The sequence below is a fragment of the Garra rufa genome, chromosome 13 (assembly GCF_049309525.1).
Source record: "Garra rufa chromosome 13, GarRuf1.0, whole genome shotgun sequence".
NCBI lineage: Eukaryota > Metazoa > Chordata > Actinopteri > Cypriniformes > Cyprinidae > Garra > Garra rufa.
Genome location: NC_133373.1, coordinates 45,579,318 through 45,597,786, shown reverse-complemented (window position 1 = coordinate 45,597,786; position 18,469 = coordinate 45,579,318). Strand labels below are relative to the sequence as shown.

Below are 18,469 nucleotides of genomic sequence, written 5' to 3'. Positions count from 1 at the left end.
TATAGAAATACAAAGTTAAAAACTAATAAAATGACAAAAAACACTATGAAAAAAATGCTAAAAGATACAGGTCAATTATGCAAAATATTTATTAAAAAATGTATATCTCATCTCAGTTATACAGGAATAACACATTGTAAAATCCTACCATGAATGTTTTTTGCATATAAAATAAAATACAAATATTAGATAAAATGCTTAAAAAATAAGAAATAAAAGTTTTAAATTATTACAATTACTAAAACTAAAACAAAATAAATCTAAACAGAAATATAAAAAAATTGTGAGAAAAAATAGAACTGTGAGATATAAAGTCAGACTTGTGAGAAAAATTTAATTCTGAGGAAAAACAGAATCGCAAGATATAGTCTTTTGAGAAAAATAGAATTGTGAGAAGAAAATTTAATTGCAAGGTATAAAGTCAGAATTGTGAGGAAAAAGGTGATAAAAATATAATTGAGATATAGTCAGACTTGTGAGAAAAATAGAATTGTGAGAAAAAATAGAATTGCAGAATATAAAGTCAGACTTGTGAGAAAAATAGAAGAGGAAAAATAGAATTGCAAGATATAGTTGGAATTTTGAGAAAAATTGGAATGTGAGGAAAAAGTAAAAAAATAGAATTGTGAGATATAAAGTCAGACTTGAGAAAAATAGAATTGCGAGAAAAAAAGAATTGCAAAATATAGTTAGAATTGAGATATAAAGTCAGACTTTATAAAAAAATTAATTGCAAGATATAGTTAGAATTTTGAGAAAAATTGGAATGTGAGGAAAAAGTAAAAAAAATAGAATTGTGAGATATAAAGTCAGACTTGTGAGAAAAATATAATTGCGAGAAAAAAAGAATTGCAAAATATAGTTAGAATTTTGAGGAAAAATTTAATTGTGAGGAAAAAAGTAAAAAAATAAAATTGTGAGATATAAAGTCAGACTTGAGAAAAATAGAATTGTGAGAAAAAATAGAATTGCAAGATATAAAGTCAGACTTGTGAGAAAAATAGAATTGTGAGAAAAAACAGAATTGCAAGATATAAAGTCAGTCTTATGAGAAAAATAGAATTGTGAGAAAAAATAGAATTGCAAAATATAGTTAGAATTGAGAATTGAGATATAAAGTCGGACTTTATAAAAAAATTAATTGCAAGATATAGTTAGAATTTTGAGAAAAATTGTATTGTGAGGAAAAAAGTGAAAAAAAATAGAATTGTGAGAAAAAATAGAATTGCAAGATATAAAGTCAGAATTGTGAGAAAAAATAGAATTGCGAGATATAAAGTCAGACTTGTGAGAAAAATAGAATTGCAAAATATAGTTAGAATTTTGAGGAAAAATTTAATTGTGAGGAAAAAAGTAAAAAAATAAAATTGTGAGATATAAAGTCAGACTTGAGAAAAATAGAATTGTGAGAAAAAATAGAATTGCGAGAAAAAATAGAATTGCAAGATATAAAGTCAGAATTGTGAGAAAAATTTAATTGTGAGAAAAATATATAATTGTGAGAAAAATATATAATTGTGAGATATCAAGTCAGACTTGTGAGAAAAAAAGAACTGTGTGGTAAAAACAGAATTGTAAGATATAGTTAGAATAGTGAGAAAATTTTAATTTTACAGTTTTTTACAGACGCTAGGACACATTTCTTAATACTTAGGTCACTTTTGCAAAACTCTTCACACAGTGAGCACAACAGAAGTCTATGTTGGCTAAACTGAGGATCAATTATCATTGTTTTGGCACAAAATGCATTCAGTGACTACATCTCTCAAATTTCATGAATTCTTTTCTCACTCAGACACAACAACTGCCAAAAATCTTTGTAAGTACAGGACATTTTGCACATGCTTACATACTGTTTTCAAAACTGTTAAACTTATGTTCAAAACAATAACATAATGCAAAACTGAATAAGACAGCAAAATTCAACAGCAATATTTTATTGAAACATATTTCAAATCTAAAAATGTGAGTAGATTAGCATTACTATTGCATCTGTATCAGTGGATGGTGTGTATACAAATTCTTGTATTTTGGAATTACTTAGTGCAAAAAAATAAATAAATAAACAACATAAAATATTGACGAATTCTGCATCATGTCTGATTCATTCCAGTAACATATATTGCAGTTATAAACAATATATATTGCAATTATAAACAGAGATGTGTCCTGGTTTTACACAAGAAAACACTGTGTAATGCTGCATGTTGTTAGTGTTTTTTAGGTCATTGTTTTGTGGGTGACAAAGTGTGTTTGTCGGCTGTCAACCTTTGCTAGTGTTCTGGAAGAATGAGTTTATTTGAGACCTGAATAAAGTGTTTTGGTAGTTGTAGTGCATTTTGAATGTGAAATGAACTGCTTTGCCAAGCTGAAAGTCGGTTAGGAGAATTGTGTGAAGAGTTTTGCAAAAGTGACCTAAGTATTGAGAAATGTGTCCTAGCGTCTGTAAAAAACTGTAATTGTAAGGAAAAACGTGAGAAATAGAACTGTATGGAGAAAAAAGAATTGTGAGATACAAAGTCAGACTTGTGAGAAAAATAGAATTGTGAGAAAAAAAATAGAATCGCAAGATATAAAGTCAGAATTATAAATAATAAATATAAAAAATGAATGATGACAAAAACACAAATTAATTTATTCTAAAATTGTAAAAATTAAAGCTAATAAAAATGTATATAAACCACTTTGACTTCAACTATCCAAAATAATTTTTGTTAATTGAAATAAAGCTGAGATTACATAAAAACAAACATTAGATGAAACACAAACTTAGGAACTAACCCGAAATTTTAAGCACAAAAAATTACTAGAACTTAACAGGATTTAAAATCAATGTTTGCAACAAGAAATGTAAGATTCTTTGTTCAATGATTTTTTTAGGAGGGCCTCATTCATGAAATGTAGGTCATTTATACAACCATTCTTACATAAGTTTTTGCACTGATTTGCATGCATATATATATATGAGAATGGATTTCGAGATGAGTTTCAGTTTTTTTCTCTCGTTTCATGAATGAGGTTCAGTGACGGTACCGAGAGACAGATAATAACAGAAGAGGAACAGACTCCTTTTCATTCCTGTGTTCTATTTGAGGGGTGTTTCTGAGTGAGGATGAGTCGGGACGTCCTTCACTGTCAGCGATCTCACAGGCGTCTGCAGCATCTATCAGAGCAGCTTTGATAAAGTCAAACAGAGATAAAAGACAAACAGATTCCTGACTCCCAGCTCCCGTTAGAGCACAACAGCTTTGTCCTACTTAACTCAAACATTACATCTGTTTTCTGTTTAGTACTATTGCCCATGCAATATGTTCAATTATTATTGCATTATATTATTTTGACATATATGTACACTAGTCAAAGGTTTGGTGCTAGTAAAAAAAAATGTTAGCTTTAGACTTTTTAGCTCACCAAGGCTGCATTTACTTGAACAAAAATACAGTAAAAACGGTTATATTGTGAAATATTATTACAATTTCAAAAAAACTCTTTTCTATGTTAATATTTGTTAAAATGTAATTTATTTCTGTAATCAAAGCATGAATTTTCAGCATCAAACTGTCACACGATCCTTCAGAAATCATTCTAATATACTGATTTGCACCTCAACAAACATTTCTGATTATTATCAAAGTTGAAAACTGTTTAATATTTTTGTGAAAACCATAAAACTTTTGTTTTCAGGATTCTTTGATGAACAGAATGTTCAAAAGAATAGCATTTATTTGAAATAGAAATATGTTATAACATTATAAATGTCTTCACTGCAATATTACAGCATTCTTGCTGAATAAAAATATACCTTTTTACACTAATTAAAAAAAGCAGAATCTTACATATAAACATGTTTTTTCCCAAATTTGAGACCACAAAGAGAGAGAGAGAGAGAGAGAGAGAGAGAGAGAGAGAGAGAGAGAGAGAAAAAAATGTGCTTTCCAATTTTAAACTTTTTTCCTATTACAATTTATTAACATAGTTTGACAAAAAAAATTCTATGTGGTCTCAGGTGCTCAGACTTTTTTTTATTTAAAAGAAAATGTGAGGATTTTTGTGAAAACCATAAAACTTTTGTTTTCAGGATTCTTTGATGAATAGAATGTTAAAAAACAGCATTTATTTGAAACAGAACATTATAAATGTCTTCACTGCATTCTTGCTGAATAAAAATATACCTTTTTACACTAATTAAAAAAAGCAGAATCTTACATATAAACATGTTTTTTCCCAAATTTGAGACCACAAAGAGAGAGAGAGAGAGAGAGAGAGAGAGAGAGAGAGAGAGAGAGAGAGAGAGAGAGAGAGAGAGAGAGAGAGAGAGAGAGAAAAATGTGCTTTCCAATTTTAAACTTTTTTCCTATTACAATTTATTAACATAATTTGACAAAAAAAATTCTATGTGGTCTCAGGTGCTCAGACTTTTTTTTTATTTAAAAGAAAATGTGAGGATTTTTGTGAAAACCATAAAACTTTAGTTTTCAGGATTCTTTGATGAATAGAATGTTAAAAAACAGCATTTATTTGAAACAGAACATTATAAATGTCTTCACGGCATTCTTGCTGAATAAAAATTTAACTATTTTAACATTTTTACACTAATTACAAAAAAATGCTGAATCTTACATATAAACATGTTGCATTCCAAAATTTGAGACCACAAAGAGAGAGAGAAAAAAATTGCCAATTTTCAACTTTTTTTCCCCTATTACAATGTATTAACATAATTAGACCAAAAAAAAAAAAAAAAAAAATTCAACGTGGTCTCAGGTGCTTTTTTTCATTAAATTTCAAAGAAAATGTAAGGATCATGCCTTAATTCTATAAGTATGTCTAATATTTCTACAGGATGGAAACAATCAGGGAGGTGTTTGGTGTCTATATAAGGATATCAACAACTAAAGGTCTTGTTACTGACCCCACACCATTTTTAACTCCTGATAAAAACCTTGTCGCTGTGTTCTTTCCTTTCACATCCTTATTTGGATCTCCGCTACCCTCTATAAAAACCAAGCACTAGTGGTTTGCGTCTTTAAAGTTTCCTCAGCCGAGGTGTGCTCATCAACTCTCACTGTACCTGGAAATCTCAAGCAGTCACAATGGGTGACGCTATGATGGCAGAGTTCGGAAAGGCTGCTACCTTCCTGAGGAAGTCGGATAAAGAGCGTCTGGAAGCTCAGACCAGAGCCTTTGACATCAAAACCGAATGCTTTGTCGTGGATGAAAAGGTGGAGTATGTCAAAGGGCAAATTATCAGCAAGGAAGGAGGGAAGGTCACTGTTAAGACTGAGGATGGCCGGACGGTGACTGTTAAGGATGGAGACGTCCATCCCCAGAACCCGCCTAAATTCGATAAAATCGAAGACATGGCGATGCTCACTTTCCTTCACGAACCTGCGGTGCTGTTCAACCTCAAAGAGCGTTACGCAGCGTGGATGATTTACACCTACTCTGGGCTGTTCTGCGTAACCGTCAACCCATACAAGTGGTTACCCGTGTACGACAGGGAAGTAGTCACGGCTTACAGAGGTAAGAAGAGAACGGAGGCCCCGCCTCACATCTTTTCCATCTCAGATAATGCTTATCAATACATGCTAACCGATCGGGAGAACCAGTCTGTCCTCATCACCGGAGAATCCGGTGCAGGGAAGACGGTCAACACCAAGAGAGTCATCCAATACTTTGCAAGCATTGCTGCCGTGGGTGGAGCGGCCAGCAAGAAAGACTCCAGCAAGGGAACCTTGGAGGATCAGATTATTCAGGCTAACCCTGCACTCGAGGCGTTTGGCAATGCTAAAACGTTGAGAAACGACAACTCGTCTCGCTTCGGGAAATTCATCCGCATTCATTTCGGGACAAGCGGTAAACTCTCCTCGGCTGATATCGAAACGTACCTGCTGGAGAAGTCTCGGGTGACCTTCCAGCTGAAGTCTGAGAGGAACTACCATATCTTCTTCCAAATTCTGTCCAATGAAAAGCCTGAACTGCTAGACATGCTGTTGATAACTAACAATCCATATGACTACTCTTACATCTCCCAAGGAGAAGTGTCTGTCGCATCCATCAACGACAACGAGGAGTTGCTTGCTACTGATAAGGCATTTGACGTACTTGGCTTCACGGCTGAAGAAAAGATAGGAGTCTACAAGTTGACAGGTGCTATCATGCACTATGGCAATATGAAATTCAAGCAGAAACAGCGTGAGGAGCAGGCAGAGCCTGACGGCACTGAAGAAGCAGATAAGGCAGCTTATCTAATGGGGCTGAACTCTGCTGACCTGCTCAAAGGACTCTGCCATCCAAGGGTGAAGGTAGGCAATGAGTACGTTACGAAAGGACAGAGTGTGGACCAAGTCTATTACTCACTTGGTGCACTGGCAAAGTCAGTGTATGAGAAAATGTTCAACTGGATGGTCGTAAGAATTAACCAATCCCTTGACACGAAGCAACATCGGCAACACTTTATCGGTGTGCTAGACATTGCTGGCTTTGAAATCTTTGATTTCAACACATTTGAACAACTCTGCATTAACTTCACAAACGAAAAGCTGCAACAGTTTTTCAACCACCACATGTTTGTTCTGGAACAAGAGGAATACAAAAAAGAAGGGATTGAATGGGAGTTCATTGACTTCGGGATGGATCTGCAAGCCTGCATTGATCTAATTGAGAAACCCCTAGGGATCATGTCTATTCTGGAGGAAGAGTGCATGTTTCCAAAGGCCAGTGATCAAACATTCAAAGCAAAGCTTTATGACAACCATCTGGGCAAGACAAACATTTTCCAGAAGCCACGAGTTGTGAAGGGAAAGGCGGAAGCGCACTTTGCCTTAGCCCATTATGCAGGTACTGTTGACTATAATATAGGCGGCTGGCTGGTGAAGAACAAAGACCCACTAAATGAAACCGTAGTTGGGCTCTATCAGAAAGCCTCTCTGAAGTTGTTGAGTAATCTTTTCTCAAGTTATGCAGCGGCAGAGGTAGCAGAAAAGTCAGGTGGGAAAGGGGCCAAGAAAAAGGGGTCATCTTTTCAGACAGTGTCTGCCTTGCACAGAGAAAACCTTAACAAATTAATGACCAATCTGAAAACAACTCACCCACACTTTGTCCGTTGTTTGATTCCCAATGAGAGCAAGACTCCTGGAATCATGGACAACTGTTTAGTCATGCACCAGCTTCGCTGCAATGGTGTACTAGAAGGAATTAGGATCTGCAGAAAAGGTTTTCCAAACAGGATCCTCTACGGTGACTTCAAACAGCGGTACAGAATCCTAAACGCCTCTGCCATCCCAGAAGGTCAGTTCATTGAAAACAAGAAGAGTGCAGAGAAGCTGTTAGGATCACTAAACATTGACCACACACAATACAAATTTGGCCACACAAAAGTCTTTTTTAAAGCCGGCCTGCTCGGTACCTTAGAAGAGATGCGAGATGACCAACTCGCTCGCATCCTCACTAAGATCCAAGCATATGCTCGTGGATTACTGATGAGAGTCGAGTATCAGAAACTGGTGGAGCGTAGAGATGCCCTCATGGTCATCCAGTGGAATCTTCGCTCCTTCCTCGGTGTGAAAAACTGGCCTTGGATGAAACTGTTCTTTAAGATAAAACCTTTGCTGAAGAGTGCCGAGTCTGAAAAGGAGATGGCAAACATGAAAGATGAGTTCAATAAGTTAAAAGAAGCTTTGGAGAAATCTGAGACTAGAAGGAAAGAGTTAGAAGAGAAAATGGTCAGTCTTCTTCAAGAGAAGAACGACTTGCTTCTTCAAGTGCAGTCAGAGCAAGACACCCTAACAGATGCAGAAGAACGTTGTGAACAGCTCATCAAAAGCAAAATCCAGCTCGAAGCTAAAGTCAAAGAGCTGTCGGAACGCATAGAGGATGAGGAAGAGATAAACGCAGACCTCACAGCCAAGAAACGCAAGTTGGAGGATGAATGTTCTGAGCTCAAGAAAGATATAGATGACCTGGAGCTGACACTGGCCAAGGTGGAAAAGGAAAAGCATGCCACTGAGAACAAAGTCAAGAATTTGACTGAAGAAATGGCCTCCCTTGATGAAAACATAATGAAACTCACCAAAGAGAAGAAAGCTCTACAAGAGGCTCACCAGCAAACACTGGATGACCTTCAAAGCGAGGAGGACAAAGTAAATACATTGACAAAAGCAAAAGCGAAGCTTGAACAACAGGTGGATGACCTTGAGGGCTCATTGGAACAAGAAAAAAAAGTTAGGATGGACTTGGAGCGTAGCAAGAGAAAACTGGAAGGAGATGTGAAGCTAACTCAGGAGAATGTCATGGACTTGGAGAACGACAAACAGCAACTAGAGGAAAAACTTAAAAAGAAAGACTTTGAAATTAACCAGCTGAATGGAAAGATCGAAGACGAGCAAATAGCTTCAGTACAGCTGCAGAAAAAATTAAAAGAGAATCAAGCTCGGATCGAAGAACTGGAGGAGGAGCTGGATGCGGAGCGTGCGGCTCGCGCAAAGGTGGAGAAACAACGATCTGACATTTCTCGAGAACTGGAGGACATCAGCGAGCGCCTGGAGGAGGCAGGTGGGGCCACGTGTTCTCAGGTAGAACTCAATAAAAAAAGGGAGGCAGAGTTTCAAAAGTTGCGCAGGGACCTTGAGGAAGCCACCCTTCAGCATGAAGCCACTACTGCCTCCCTTCGAAAGAAGCAAGCAGACAGCATGGCTGAACTTGGGGAACAGATTGACAATCTGCAAAGGGTCAAACAAAAGCTAGAGAAAGAAAAAGTCGAATTCAAGTTGGAATTGGATGACCTCGCCTCGAACATGGAGAGTGTTGTAAAGGCCAAGGTGAATCTGGAAAAGATGTGCCGTTCACTTGAAGATCAGATGAATGAGCATCGGTCAAAAGCTGAAGAAGCCCAGAGATCTCTGAATGGCATGTCTACCCAGAAAGCCAAGTTGCTGACTGAAAATGGAGAACTTGGACGACAACTGGAGGAGAAGGAATGCCTGATTTCCCAACTCACTAGAGGAAAGACCTCCTACACCCAGCAAGTTGAAGATCTGAGAAGGCAACTTGAGGAAGAGGTGAAAGCAAAGAATGCTCTCGCTCATGCTGTACAGTCAGCTCGTCACGATTGTGACTTACTGAGAGAGCAATTTGAAGAGGAACAAGAAGCAAAAGCTGAGCTCCAACGGGCGTTATCCAAGGCCAATACAGAGGTAGCAACTTGGAGGGCAAGGTACGAGACCGATGGAATTCAGAGAACGGAGGAACTGGAGGAGGCCAAGAAGAAACTTGTGCAAAAATTGCAAGAAGCAGAGGAAGCAGTGGAAGCAGTGAATGCAAAGTGTTCTTCTCTTGAGAAGACAAAACATCGCCTGCAAAATGAGATCGAGGATCTGATGCTAGATCTTGAACGGTCGAATGCAGCATCTGCAGTCCTGGATAAAAAGCAGAGATCCTTTGACAAAGTCATTGCGGAGTGGAAACAAAAGTACGAAGAGTCACAATGTGAGCTTGAGGGAGCGCAAAAGGAAGCCCGCAGCTTGAGTACCGAGCTCTTTAAACTGAAGAACTCTTACGAAGAAACTCTAGATCACCTTGAGACTGTCAAGAGGGAAAACAAGAACCTACAAGAGGAAATATCTGACTTGACGGATCAAGTGGGTGAAGGACGAAAGAGTCTCCACGAGTTAGAAAAACTGAGGAAACAGCTGGAACAGGAGAAAGCAGAGTTGCAGTCTGCACTAGAGGAGGCTGATGCTTCAGTTGAGCATGAAGAAGGTAAGATTCTAAGAGCTCAGCTGGAGTTCAACCAGTTGAAAGCAGATTTTGACCGTAAGACGGCTGAGAAGGATGAGGAAATGGAACAAGCAAAAAGAAACTACCAGCGTATGGTTGAATCCCTGCAGGCCTCTCTCGAGGCAGAGACCAGAAGCCGTAACGAGGCCTTAAGAGTTAAAAAGAAGATGGAGGGAGATCTTAATGAAATGGAAATTCAATTAAGCCAGGCCAACAGACAGGCAGCCGATGCCCAGAAGCAGCTGAAAATAATCCAGTCGGGCTTAAAGGACACTCAACTCCAGCTGGATGACACGCTTCATAGTAACGATGACCTCAAAGAAAACATCGCCCTGATGGAGCGCAGACACAACCTGATTCAAGCAGAACTAGAAGAACTGAGAGCAGTGCTGGAACAAACAGAGAGGTGTCGCAAACTAGCCGAACAAGAACTTACCGAAGCAACCGAGAGGATGCAACTCTTGCACTCCCAAAACACTAGCCTCATCAACCAAAAGAAAAAGCAAGAATCAGATCTGCTTCAGCTGCAAAACGAAATGGAGGAACTGGTGCAAGAGAACCGCAATGCAGAAGAAAAGGCTAAGAAAGCCATCACTGATGCAGCCATGATGGCTGAAGAGTTAAAGAAGGAACAAGACACCAGTGCACACCTCGAAAGAATGAAAAAGAACATGGAGCAGACCATTAAGGACCTGCAGCACCGTCTAGATGAAGCAGAGCAAGTAGCAATGAAAGGCGGGAAGAAGCAGCTGCAGAAAATGGAGGCACGCATCCGTGAGCTTGAGAATGAGTTGGACGCAGAGCAAAAGCGAGGTTCTGAGTCTATCAAGAGTGTTAGAAAGTATGAGCGGCGCATAAAGGAGCTGACTTATCAGACGGATGAGGATCGCAAGAACCTGGCAAGGCTGCAAGACCTAGTGGACAAGCTACAGCTAAAAGTCAAATCTTACAAACGTTCTGCCGAAGAAGCCGAGGAACAGGCGAACGCCAGCTTGGCCAAATTACGAAAGCTGCAGCACGAGCTAGAAGAGGCTGAAGAGCGGGCAGACATAGCAGAGTCTCAAGTAAACAAGCTGCGTGCTAAAACTAGAGATGGTGTACCCGGAAAGAAATCCCAGGATGAGTAATGCCGAGTAGTTGCCCAATCTCATCTAGACTTGTTTGTTCAGTAGTTTTAGTACCTGGGAACTTCTAAATGGATTTAACATTAGTCAAACCATAAATACTGTATGTGACCAAACCATTAATCACACTGGGTTGAAATTAATTAGATTTAATTAAAAATGTATTAATAAAAAAAAAAAAAAAAAAAATGTAATGCCACAAATCATCAGGATGTTAAATAAAGATCATGTTCCATGAAGATATTTTGCAAATTTCCTACTGTAAATATATCGGAACATTTTGATTAGTATGATGCATTGCTAAGAACTTCCTTTGGACAACTTTGAAGGTGATTTTGTCTATATTTGGATTTTTTTTTTTTTTTTGCATCCTCAGATTCTAGATTTTCAAATAGTTGTAAAAATACCATTTTCAATGACCCTCATGACTGGTTTTGTAGTCCATGGTCACATATGACTGACCAAAATAGCATGGAATGTTTTGCTTTTGGTTGAAACAAATATAAATAAATAAAAAATATTTTTAAAACTCAGAAATCTCATTCTTGTGTTTAAAATCACACCATCAATTCACAACAAAATACATATAAAGACAAAAAAAGACCAAAAGACTTATCAGTTATCCCATTTATTTTCACCTATTTTAGCTGACCAAAAGCAGCTACGGCCAACCACTTTTCAAATGGGAGCAGCACAGAACTAAGCTTTTCATACAAAAATAGGACAAACATTTTATCAGATTCAATACTGTTCAGCAACAGCAGTAACAACAAACTTGTAAAAGAAAGAGAACTAAAACTATTCAAATTAAAATCACTTTAGTACTTCTGCAACCAATCTAACTCCATATCCGTTTATTCACATTTCTCACAGACATCACACAAAACATATTTTGCTTTCAATGCATCGGTCTAAACAAATGTACATTTAATACAATCCATAACCGTTACAAAAAGACCAGCACATTCTTTAAAAGCCTTGAAAACCTCATTAAACACTTCTTCCCAAGTGCACGTTTTCGTCTACATTCAGCACTTTGAAATCAAGCATATGCAACTCTATTTACACATCTTTCTATATGCCTTGATATATACAAACATAATACATGTTGATCTTACAGTATCACTCAAGAGACAACCCACATGCTTCAGTCAATCAAAAGATGTGATTTAAACAAACACAGCAGGTCATTTAAAACTCAAATAACAGTATATAGTTACAGTGGACCTCCACTGGGCCAGATACAACTTGTATCCCCACACTTAATAACTTACAGAAAACATGCAAATATTGCATTAATTTTGCAGATAGTAAATCATAAATTCAGGGCAGGAGACAAGAAAATTGAACACACTTGAAGGGACAGAATGTGATTTGTAGGACAAAAACCGATATCAACAGTTCCTCAGGCGTCACATTAGTGATTTCGCAACATGGGAGCATTAGCAAACATAATTTGGTGTCTACCATATTCATTGCACAACTGACACCTTTTTAGGCAATTTCACCAGCAGCTTCACCTAAAAGGAGGTTCTTGTGCCTCAGATTAAAAAAAACATTATAATAAAAGACAATATTCTCCAGTGCCAATCTCATATTTGTCCACGTCTGGGCGGGGTCCGGGTGGATGCAATGGTAAATCTGACGCAAACAAAAACAAAGCTCCGAAGGATCTTGGTAAGTACATCTTTCCAGTGGAGCAAGACCTTTAGAAAAACAAACCTATAACCTTAACCTCAACACACCGCATCAACTGGTGTTCACCCCAACTAAACTGATGCATGTTTGTTTAGACACCGGTTCCTCTTCAGTGTAGCAATTTGCGATGTCAAAGCAAGTTTTTCTAGTTCTGCCAGGTATACAGTCTACATTTTAGGACATCCTCAGCCCTCAGTTATACAACGAAAAGGTCTCATGCCTCAGAATAAAAGGTTTCAGTCACTGGAAAAAAGATGTCAGATGTCAGGACTCGTACAATTAGACATCGGACAAAACGGACTCAGATTGAAAGGCATCAGACTATTTTTTTCTTTGTAAATTTTATATTCACAAATGTAAATTTACCAACAACAAACCACAGTTTCTTGTTTTGTTAAATATCTATTTCGTTGTCAGATAATAAGAAAGCAAGAAGAACCATTTCATTGTTTCATTAAATGCTAAACTACTTAAATCAGAGTCCGTTTAGTCATCAGGGACTCAGATTAAACGGCATCAGACTAAACAGACTCAGATTAAAAGGTATCAGACTAAACAGACTCAGAATAAAAGGCATCAGATTAAATGGACTCAGATTCTGAGTCTGTTTAGTCTGATGCCTTTTAATCTGAGTCTGTTTAGTCTGATGCCGTTTAATTTGAGTCTGTTTAGTCTGATGCCTTTTAATCTGAGTCCATTTTAATCTGAGTCTGTTTAGTCTGATGCCTTTTAATCTGAGTCCGTTTAGTCTGATGCCATTTTAATCTGAGTCCATTTTAATCTGAGTCTGTTTAGTCTGATGCCTTTTAATCTGAGTCTGTTTAGTCTGATGCCTTTTAATTTGAGTCTGTTTAGTCTGATGCCTTTTAATCTGAGTCTGTTTAGTCTGATGCCGTTTAATTTGAGTCTGTTTAGTCTGATGCCTGTTAATCTGAGTCCATTTTAATCTGAGTCTGTTTAGTCTGATGCCTTTTAATCTGAGTCTGTTTAGTCTGATGCCTTTTAATTTGAGTCTGTTTAGTCTGATGCCTTTTAATCTGAGTCTGTTTAGTCTGATGCCGTTTAATTTGAGTCTGTTTAGTCTGATGCCTTTTAATCTGAGTCCATTTTAATCTGAGTCTGTTTAGTCTGATGCCTTTTAAGTCAAGTCAAGTCACCTTTATTTATATAGGGCTTTTAACAATACAGATTGTGTCAAAGCAACTGCACAGTATTTAAACAGCACAATAGTGTGTAAGTAACGTATTATTGTAAATAATCAATTTTCAGTTAAAGGCAGTTCATCAATGAATTCAGTGATATCATCATCCAGTTCAGTTCAAATAGTATACGATATCGCTGGAAAGTGTCCCCAACTAAGCAAGCCAGAGGCGACAGCGGCAAGGAACCAAAACTCCACAGGTGACAGAAATGGAGAAAAAAACCTTGGGAGAAACCAGGCTCAGTCAGGGGACCAGTTCTCCTCTGGCCAGACCAAACCAGCAGTTTGTACCAGTTTGAAACCAATGCTGGTTTCGTCTGGCCAGAGGAGAACTGGTCCCCCGACTGAGCCTGGTTTCTCCCAAGGTTTTTGGGATCTGAGTCTGAGATCTGAGTTTAATCTGAGTCTGTTTAGTCTGATGCCTTTTAATCTGAGTCCGTTTAGTCTGATGCCTTTTAATCTGAGTCTGTTTAGTCTAATGCCTTTTAATCTGAGTCCTTTTAGTCTGATGCCTTCAAATCTGAGTCCTTTTGGGCTGATGCTTTAGAATCTGAGTCCATTTAATCTGATACCTTTTAATCTGAGTCTGTTTAGTCTGATGCTGATTAATATGAGTCTGTTTAGTCTGATGCCTTTTAATCTGAGTCCTTTATAATCTGAGTCTGTTTAGTCTGATACCTTTTAATCTGAGTCCGTTTAGTCTAATGCCTTTTAATCTGAGTCCTTTTAGTCTGATGCCTTTTAATCTGAGTCCTTTTAGTCTGATGCCTTTTAATCTGAGTCTGTTTAGTCTGATGCCTTTTAATCTGAATCTGTTTAGTCTGATGCTGTTTAATATGAGTCTGTGTAGTCTGATGCCTTTTAATCTGAGTCCATTATAATCTGAGTCTGTTTAGTCTGATACCTTTTAATCTGAGTCCGTTTAGTCTGATGCCTTTTAATCTGAGTCGGTTTAGTCTGATGCCTTTTAATCTGAGTCCATTATAATCTGAGTCTGTTTAGTCTGATACCTTTTAATCTGAGTCCGTTTAGTCTGATGCCGTTTAATCTGAGTCTGTTTAGTCTGATGCTGTTTAATATGAGTCTGTTTAGTCTGATGCCTTTTAATCTGAGTCCATTATAATCTGAGTCTGTTTAGTCTGATGCCTTTTAATCTGAGTCTGTTTAGTCTGATGTCGTTTAATATGAGTCTGTTTAGTCTGATGACTTTTAATCTGAGTCCGTTTAGTTTTGATGCCTTAGAATCTGAGTCCATTTAATCTGATACCTTTTAATCTGAGTCTGTTTAGTCTGATGCCCTTTTGTCTGACGCCTTTTAATCTGAGTCCGTTTCATCCGATGTCTAATTGTACGAGACCTGACACCTGACATTGTTTTTCTTGAGACCTGAAGCCTTTTAGTCTGAGGCATGCCTTGTCATTGCATGACTGAGGTCTGAGGATGTTTTGAAATGTACACCATACAGGTAACCACAAAAGGAGCTGTTGATTACATCAACAAGCAAAATTCTTACTTTCAAAGGTCGGGTTTGTCCTTCCAGCTCTCGTAAGGCAGAAACAGGGTTTATGAATGTGTTTGTTAAATACCACTAAATATACAAAATATATTTACAAACGCAGATCTCAAGTCATTGTACGGATAGAAAGGTTGTGCAATTCCGTTTACAGCGGACAGCAGACGTGCTCACTGCACGTTTAGTAACAGGTCAGCCATGTTTTGGGAAGTGCTACGTACGCGTCAAGCTAGTCGATATCCCAGAAAGGTGAGTTTACTCACAGACTGGATGGTTGCGCTTGCTGCTGAAGCGGCGGAGAGTGATGCGGAGCCGCCTCGCAATCTTTCGGACCTTCCACCGGACGTACGTACAAAAGAAAGAGGGTGACCGTAGCGAAAGTGGCCGCGTTGACCGGAAAAGCCCGTAGAAGAGTAGACGTAAGTCCGCGAGTGAAAACCCGCAAACCTTCGCGTTGGATGCTCTTCCTCGTGCAGTCCATGATGCTGCTGTATTGGTACTTTCCTCCAACCCCGTCGGCTTGGAGCCGGGATTTGATCACGTCCACGGGGTATGTCGAAAGCCAAGACGCGATTCCCGACATGCCGCCGGCGAACAGCAGCTTGGGAATCATGTACGGATCCTCAGGCTCGCAGCCCAGCGAACGCGTCAGGAGATCGTAAGCGAGGAAATAAACCCCGAAACCCGGCGTCTCCCGAATGAGAGTCGTCACCATTCCCCGGTTGACTCCTCGCAGACCCTCGCGCTGGTAAATGCGTGCCAGGCAGTCCAGCGAGTTTTTGTAGACCTTCCGGGAGGAGGACTTCTTCTCGCCCGTTCCCTGCATCTGCATTCGGGTTTTGGCCAGCTCCATCGGGCAGCAGATCACACACTGGATGGTGCCGGCCGCTGCTCCGGCTAGGAACTGGTTCATGGGGGTATCCTCGCCCAATCTGCGCATTGCATTGCCTTGAACGCCAAAGACGATGGCGTTGATGAACGTCAGGCCCATCATGGGCGAGCCAATGCCTTTGTAAAGGCCAAACACCTGTGGAGAAGGTGGAGCAAGATTACCCATGGTGCATTTGTTTGCATGCATGTACAGTGCCTTGCAAAAGTATTCATACTCCTTCATTTTTTTCACATTTTGTTTTGTTGCAGCATTATGGTAAACTGCTTTAAATTAGGTTTTCCCCCACATCAGTTTACACTCCATACGCCATAATAATGACAAAGCAAAAAACAGATTTGCAAATTTTTACAAATTTATTAAAAATAAAACACATAGTTGAAGCACCTTTACAGCCTCAAGTATTTTAGGGTATGATATGACAAGCTTTGCACCAGAAATTATCTGCCTTTCTTTGCCTCACCTTTTCACCTCTCCATCTCTGTCAGCTTGGACATTTTCTAGAGTCCTAGTTGTTCCAGTCGTCTTCCATTATGGAGAATGCTTCTGTCAACCTTCAATGCAGCAGATTTGTTTCTGAACTCTTCCCTAGATCATCGCCTTAACGCAAGTCTGTCACTGAGCTCTACAGGCAGTTATCTTGGTTTTTGCTCTGATATGCATTTTCAGCTGTTAGACCTTTTCTGAGAGGTGTGTGCCTTTCTAAATCAGACTCATTCAAATGAATTTGCCACAGTTTAACTCCACTCCAAGTGTAGGAACATCTAGAAGCAATATGAATGCTCCTGAGCTAAATTTCGAGTGTCCCAGAAAAGGGTATGAATACTTATGCAATGGGATCTTTTCAGTTTTTTATTTTTAATAAATGTGCACAAATGTTAAAAACCTATTTTTTGCTTTGCCATTATGGAGTAGGGAGTGTAGATTGATGTGGGGAAAAAGTAATTTAAAGTAGTTTAACATAAGGCAGCAACATAACAAAATGTGAAATAAATGAAGGGGTATGAATAATTTCGCAAGGCACTGTATGCACAGATATCAAGGCTGTGGCAGAGGTGTTAAATATTTGAGTTTATTTGCTCATCTTTTTATGCCACATCAGCAAAGGTTAGCATCATAGTCATGACTCACTGCAAACTCAAGAATAATAAGATTTACTGTAAAATTGTCTTAAAAGCAGCTCTTGCAGATTAATAAAATAAAATCATTAATCAATAAAAACCTGTTATAAACAAGCTGTTATAATGAAGTTGAATAAAGATTCTAATAAAAAGATTTACATTAAGATTTAAAGATTTATATAAAAATCTAATATTTTCCCTACTTTTTTATATGTGTGAACAGCAAAAAAATCCTTAAAATTTAACCAAATAATATATAATAAAATAAAAAATAGATAAATTAATAATATACAACCAAAAAACTTTTTTTTAATGTCTTTTTTAAAATATACTTTAGGTAAAAACATTTCCCTGCATCATTTAAAGCAGGACACTCTAATAAAAATATGTTTTATAAATTCATAGGTCAGTCTTGTGTATTGGAGCAATAGTACTTCGGTACTTTATTTATGTATTATTTTGCGGAATAATGCAATATATTATAATATAATATATTATATTATATTATATGTGACCCTGGACCACAAAACCAGTCTTAAGTTTTATTTGTAGCAATAGCCAAAAATACATTGCATGGGTCAAAATTTTTGATTTTTCTTTTATGCCAAAAATCATTAGGATATTAAGTAAAGATCATGTTCCATGAAGATTTTTTGTAAAATTCCTACTGTAAACATATCAAAATGTAATTTTTGATTTGTAACATGCATTGTTAAAAACCTAATTTGGACAACTTTAAAGGTGATTTTCTCAGCCTTTTTGATTTTTTTGCATCCTCAGATTTCTGATTTCAAATAGATGTATCTTAGCCAAATATTGTCCTATCCTAACAAACCATACATCAATAGAAAGCTTATTTATTGATCTTTCATATGATGTATACATCTCAGTTTTGTTAAATTTAACCTTATGACTGGTTTTGTGGTCCAGGGTCACATATATACAAAAGGCATGTTATTTTTTTTTTGTCATACTGTCCTGAGTAAGATATTTTCCATAAAAGACGTTTAGCTACTAAAAATTATTAAAACTTAAATACAATTTCACAGTACTTCTGACATCGTTGGCCACACTCAAACCGAAACTGAATGTGACCCAGATTATAACGTTTTGCCACGACATGGATTTGTTTTTTGGTTTGAGTGT

General features: G+C 37.7%; 1 protein-coding gene and 1 pseudogene across 2 annotated transcripts in view; one reads left to right on the top strand and one right to left on the bottom strand.

Moving 5' to 3' along the window:
• The first annotated feature begins 5,093 nt into the window (after positions 1–5,093).
• LOC141348578 (myosin-6 pseudogene) lies at positions 5,094–10,904 on the top strand (annotated as a pseudogene).
• A 2,731-nt stretch (positions 10,905–13,635) lies between these two features.
• slc25a29 (solute carrier family 25 member 29) overlaps positions 13,636–18,469 on the bottom strand; it is a 13,329-nt gene continuing 8,495 nt past the window's right edge. The window contains exons 4-5 of one of the 2 annotated variants that reach the window (XR_012338100.1): positions 14,811–16,340; positions 13,636–14,764 (exon numbers count right to left, since the gene is read on the bottom strand). Coding sequence is in view for 1 of the 2 variants with exons in the window: in XM_073816410.1 (XP_073672511.1) it covers positions 15,573–16,340 (768 nt within the window). In the remaining variant the exon portion in view is untranslated. Of the gene's footprint in view, positions 16,341–18,469 lie in introns of both variants that reach the window. The other variant, XM_073816410.1, reaches the window with a different exon arrangement.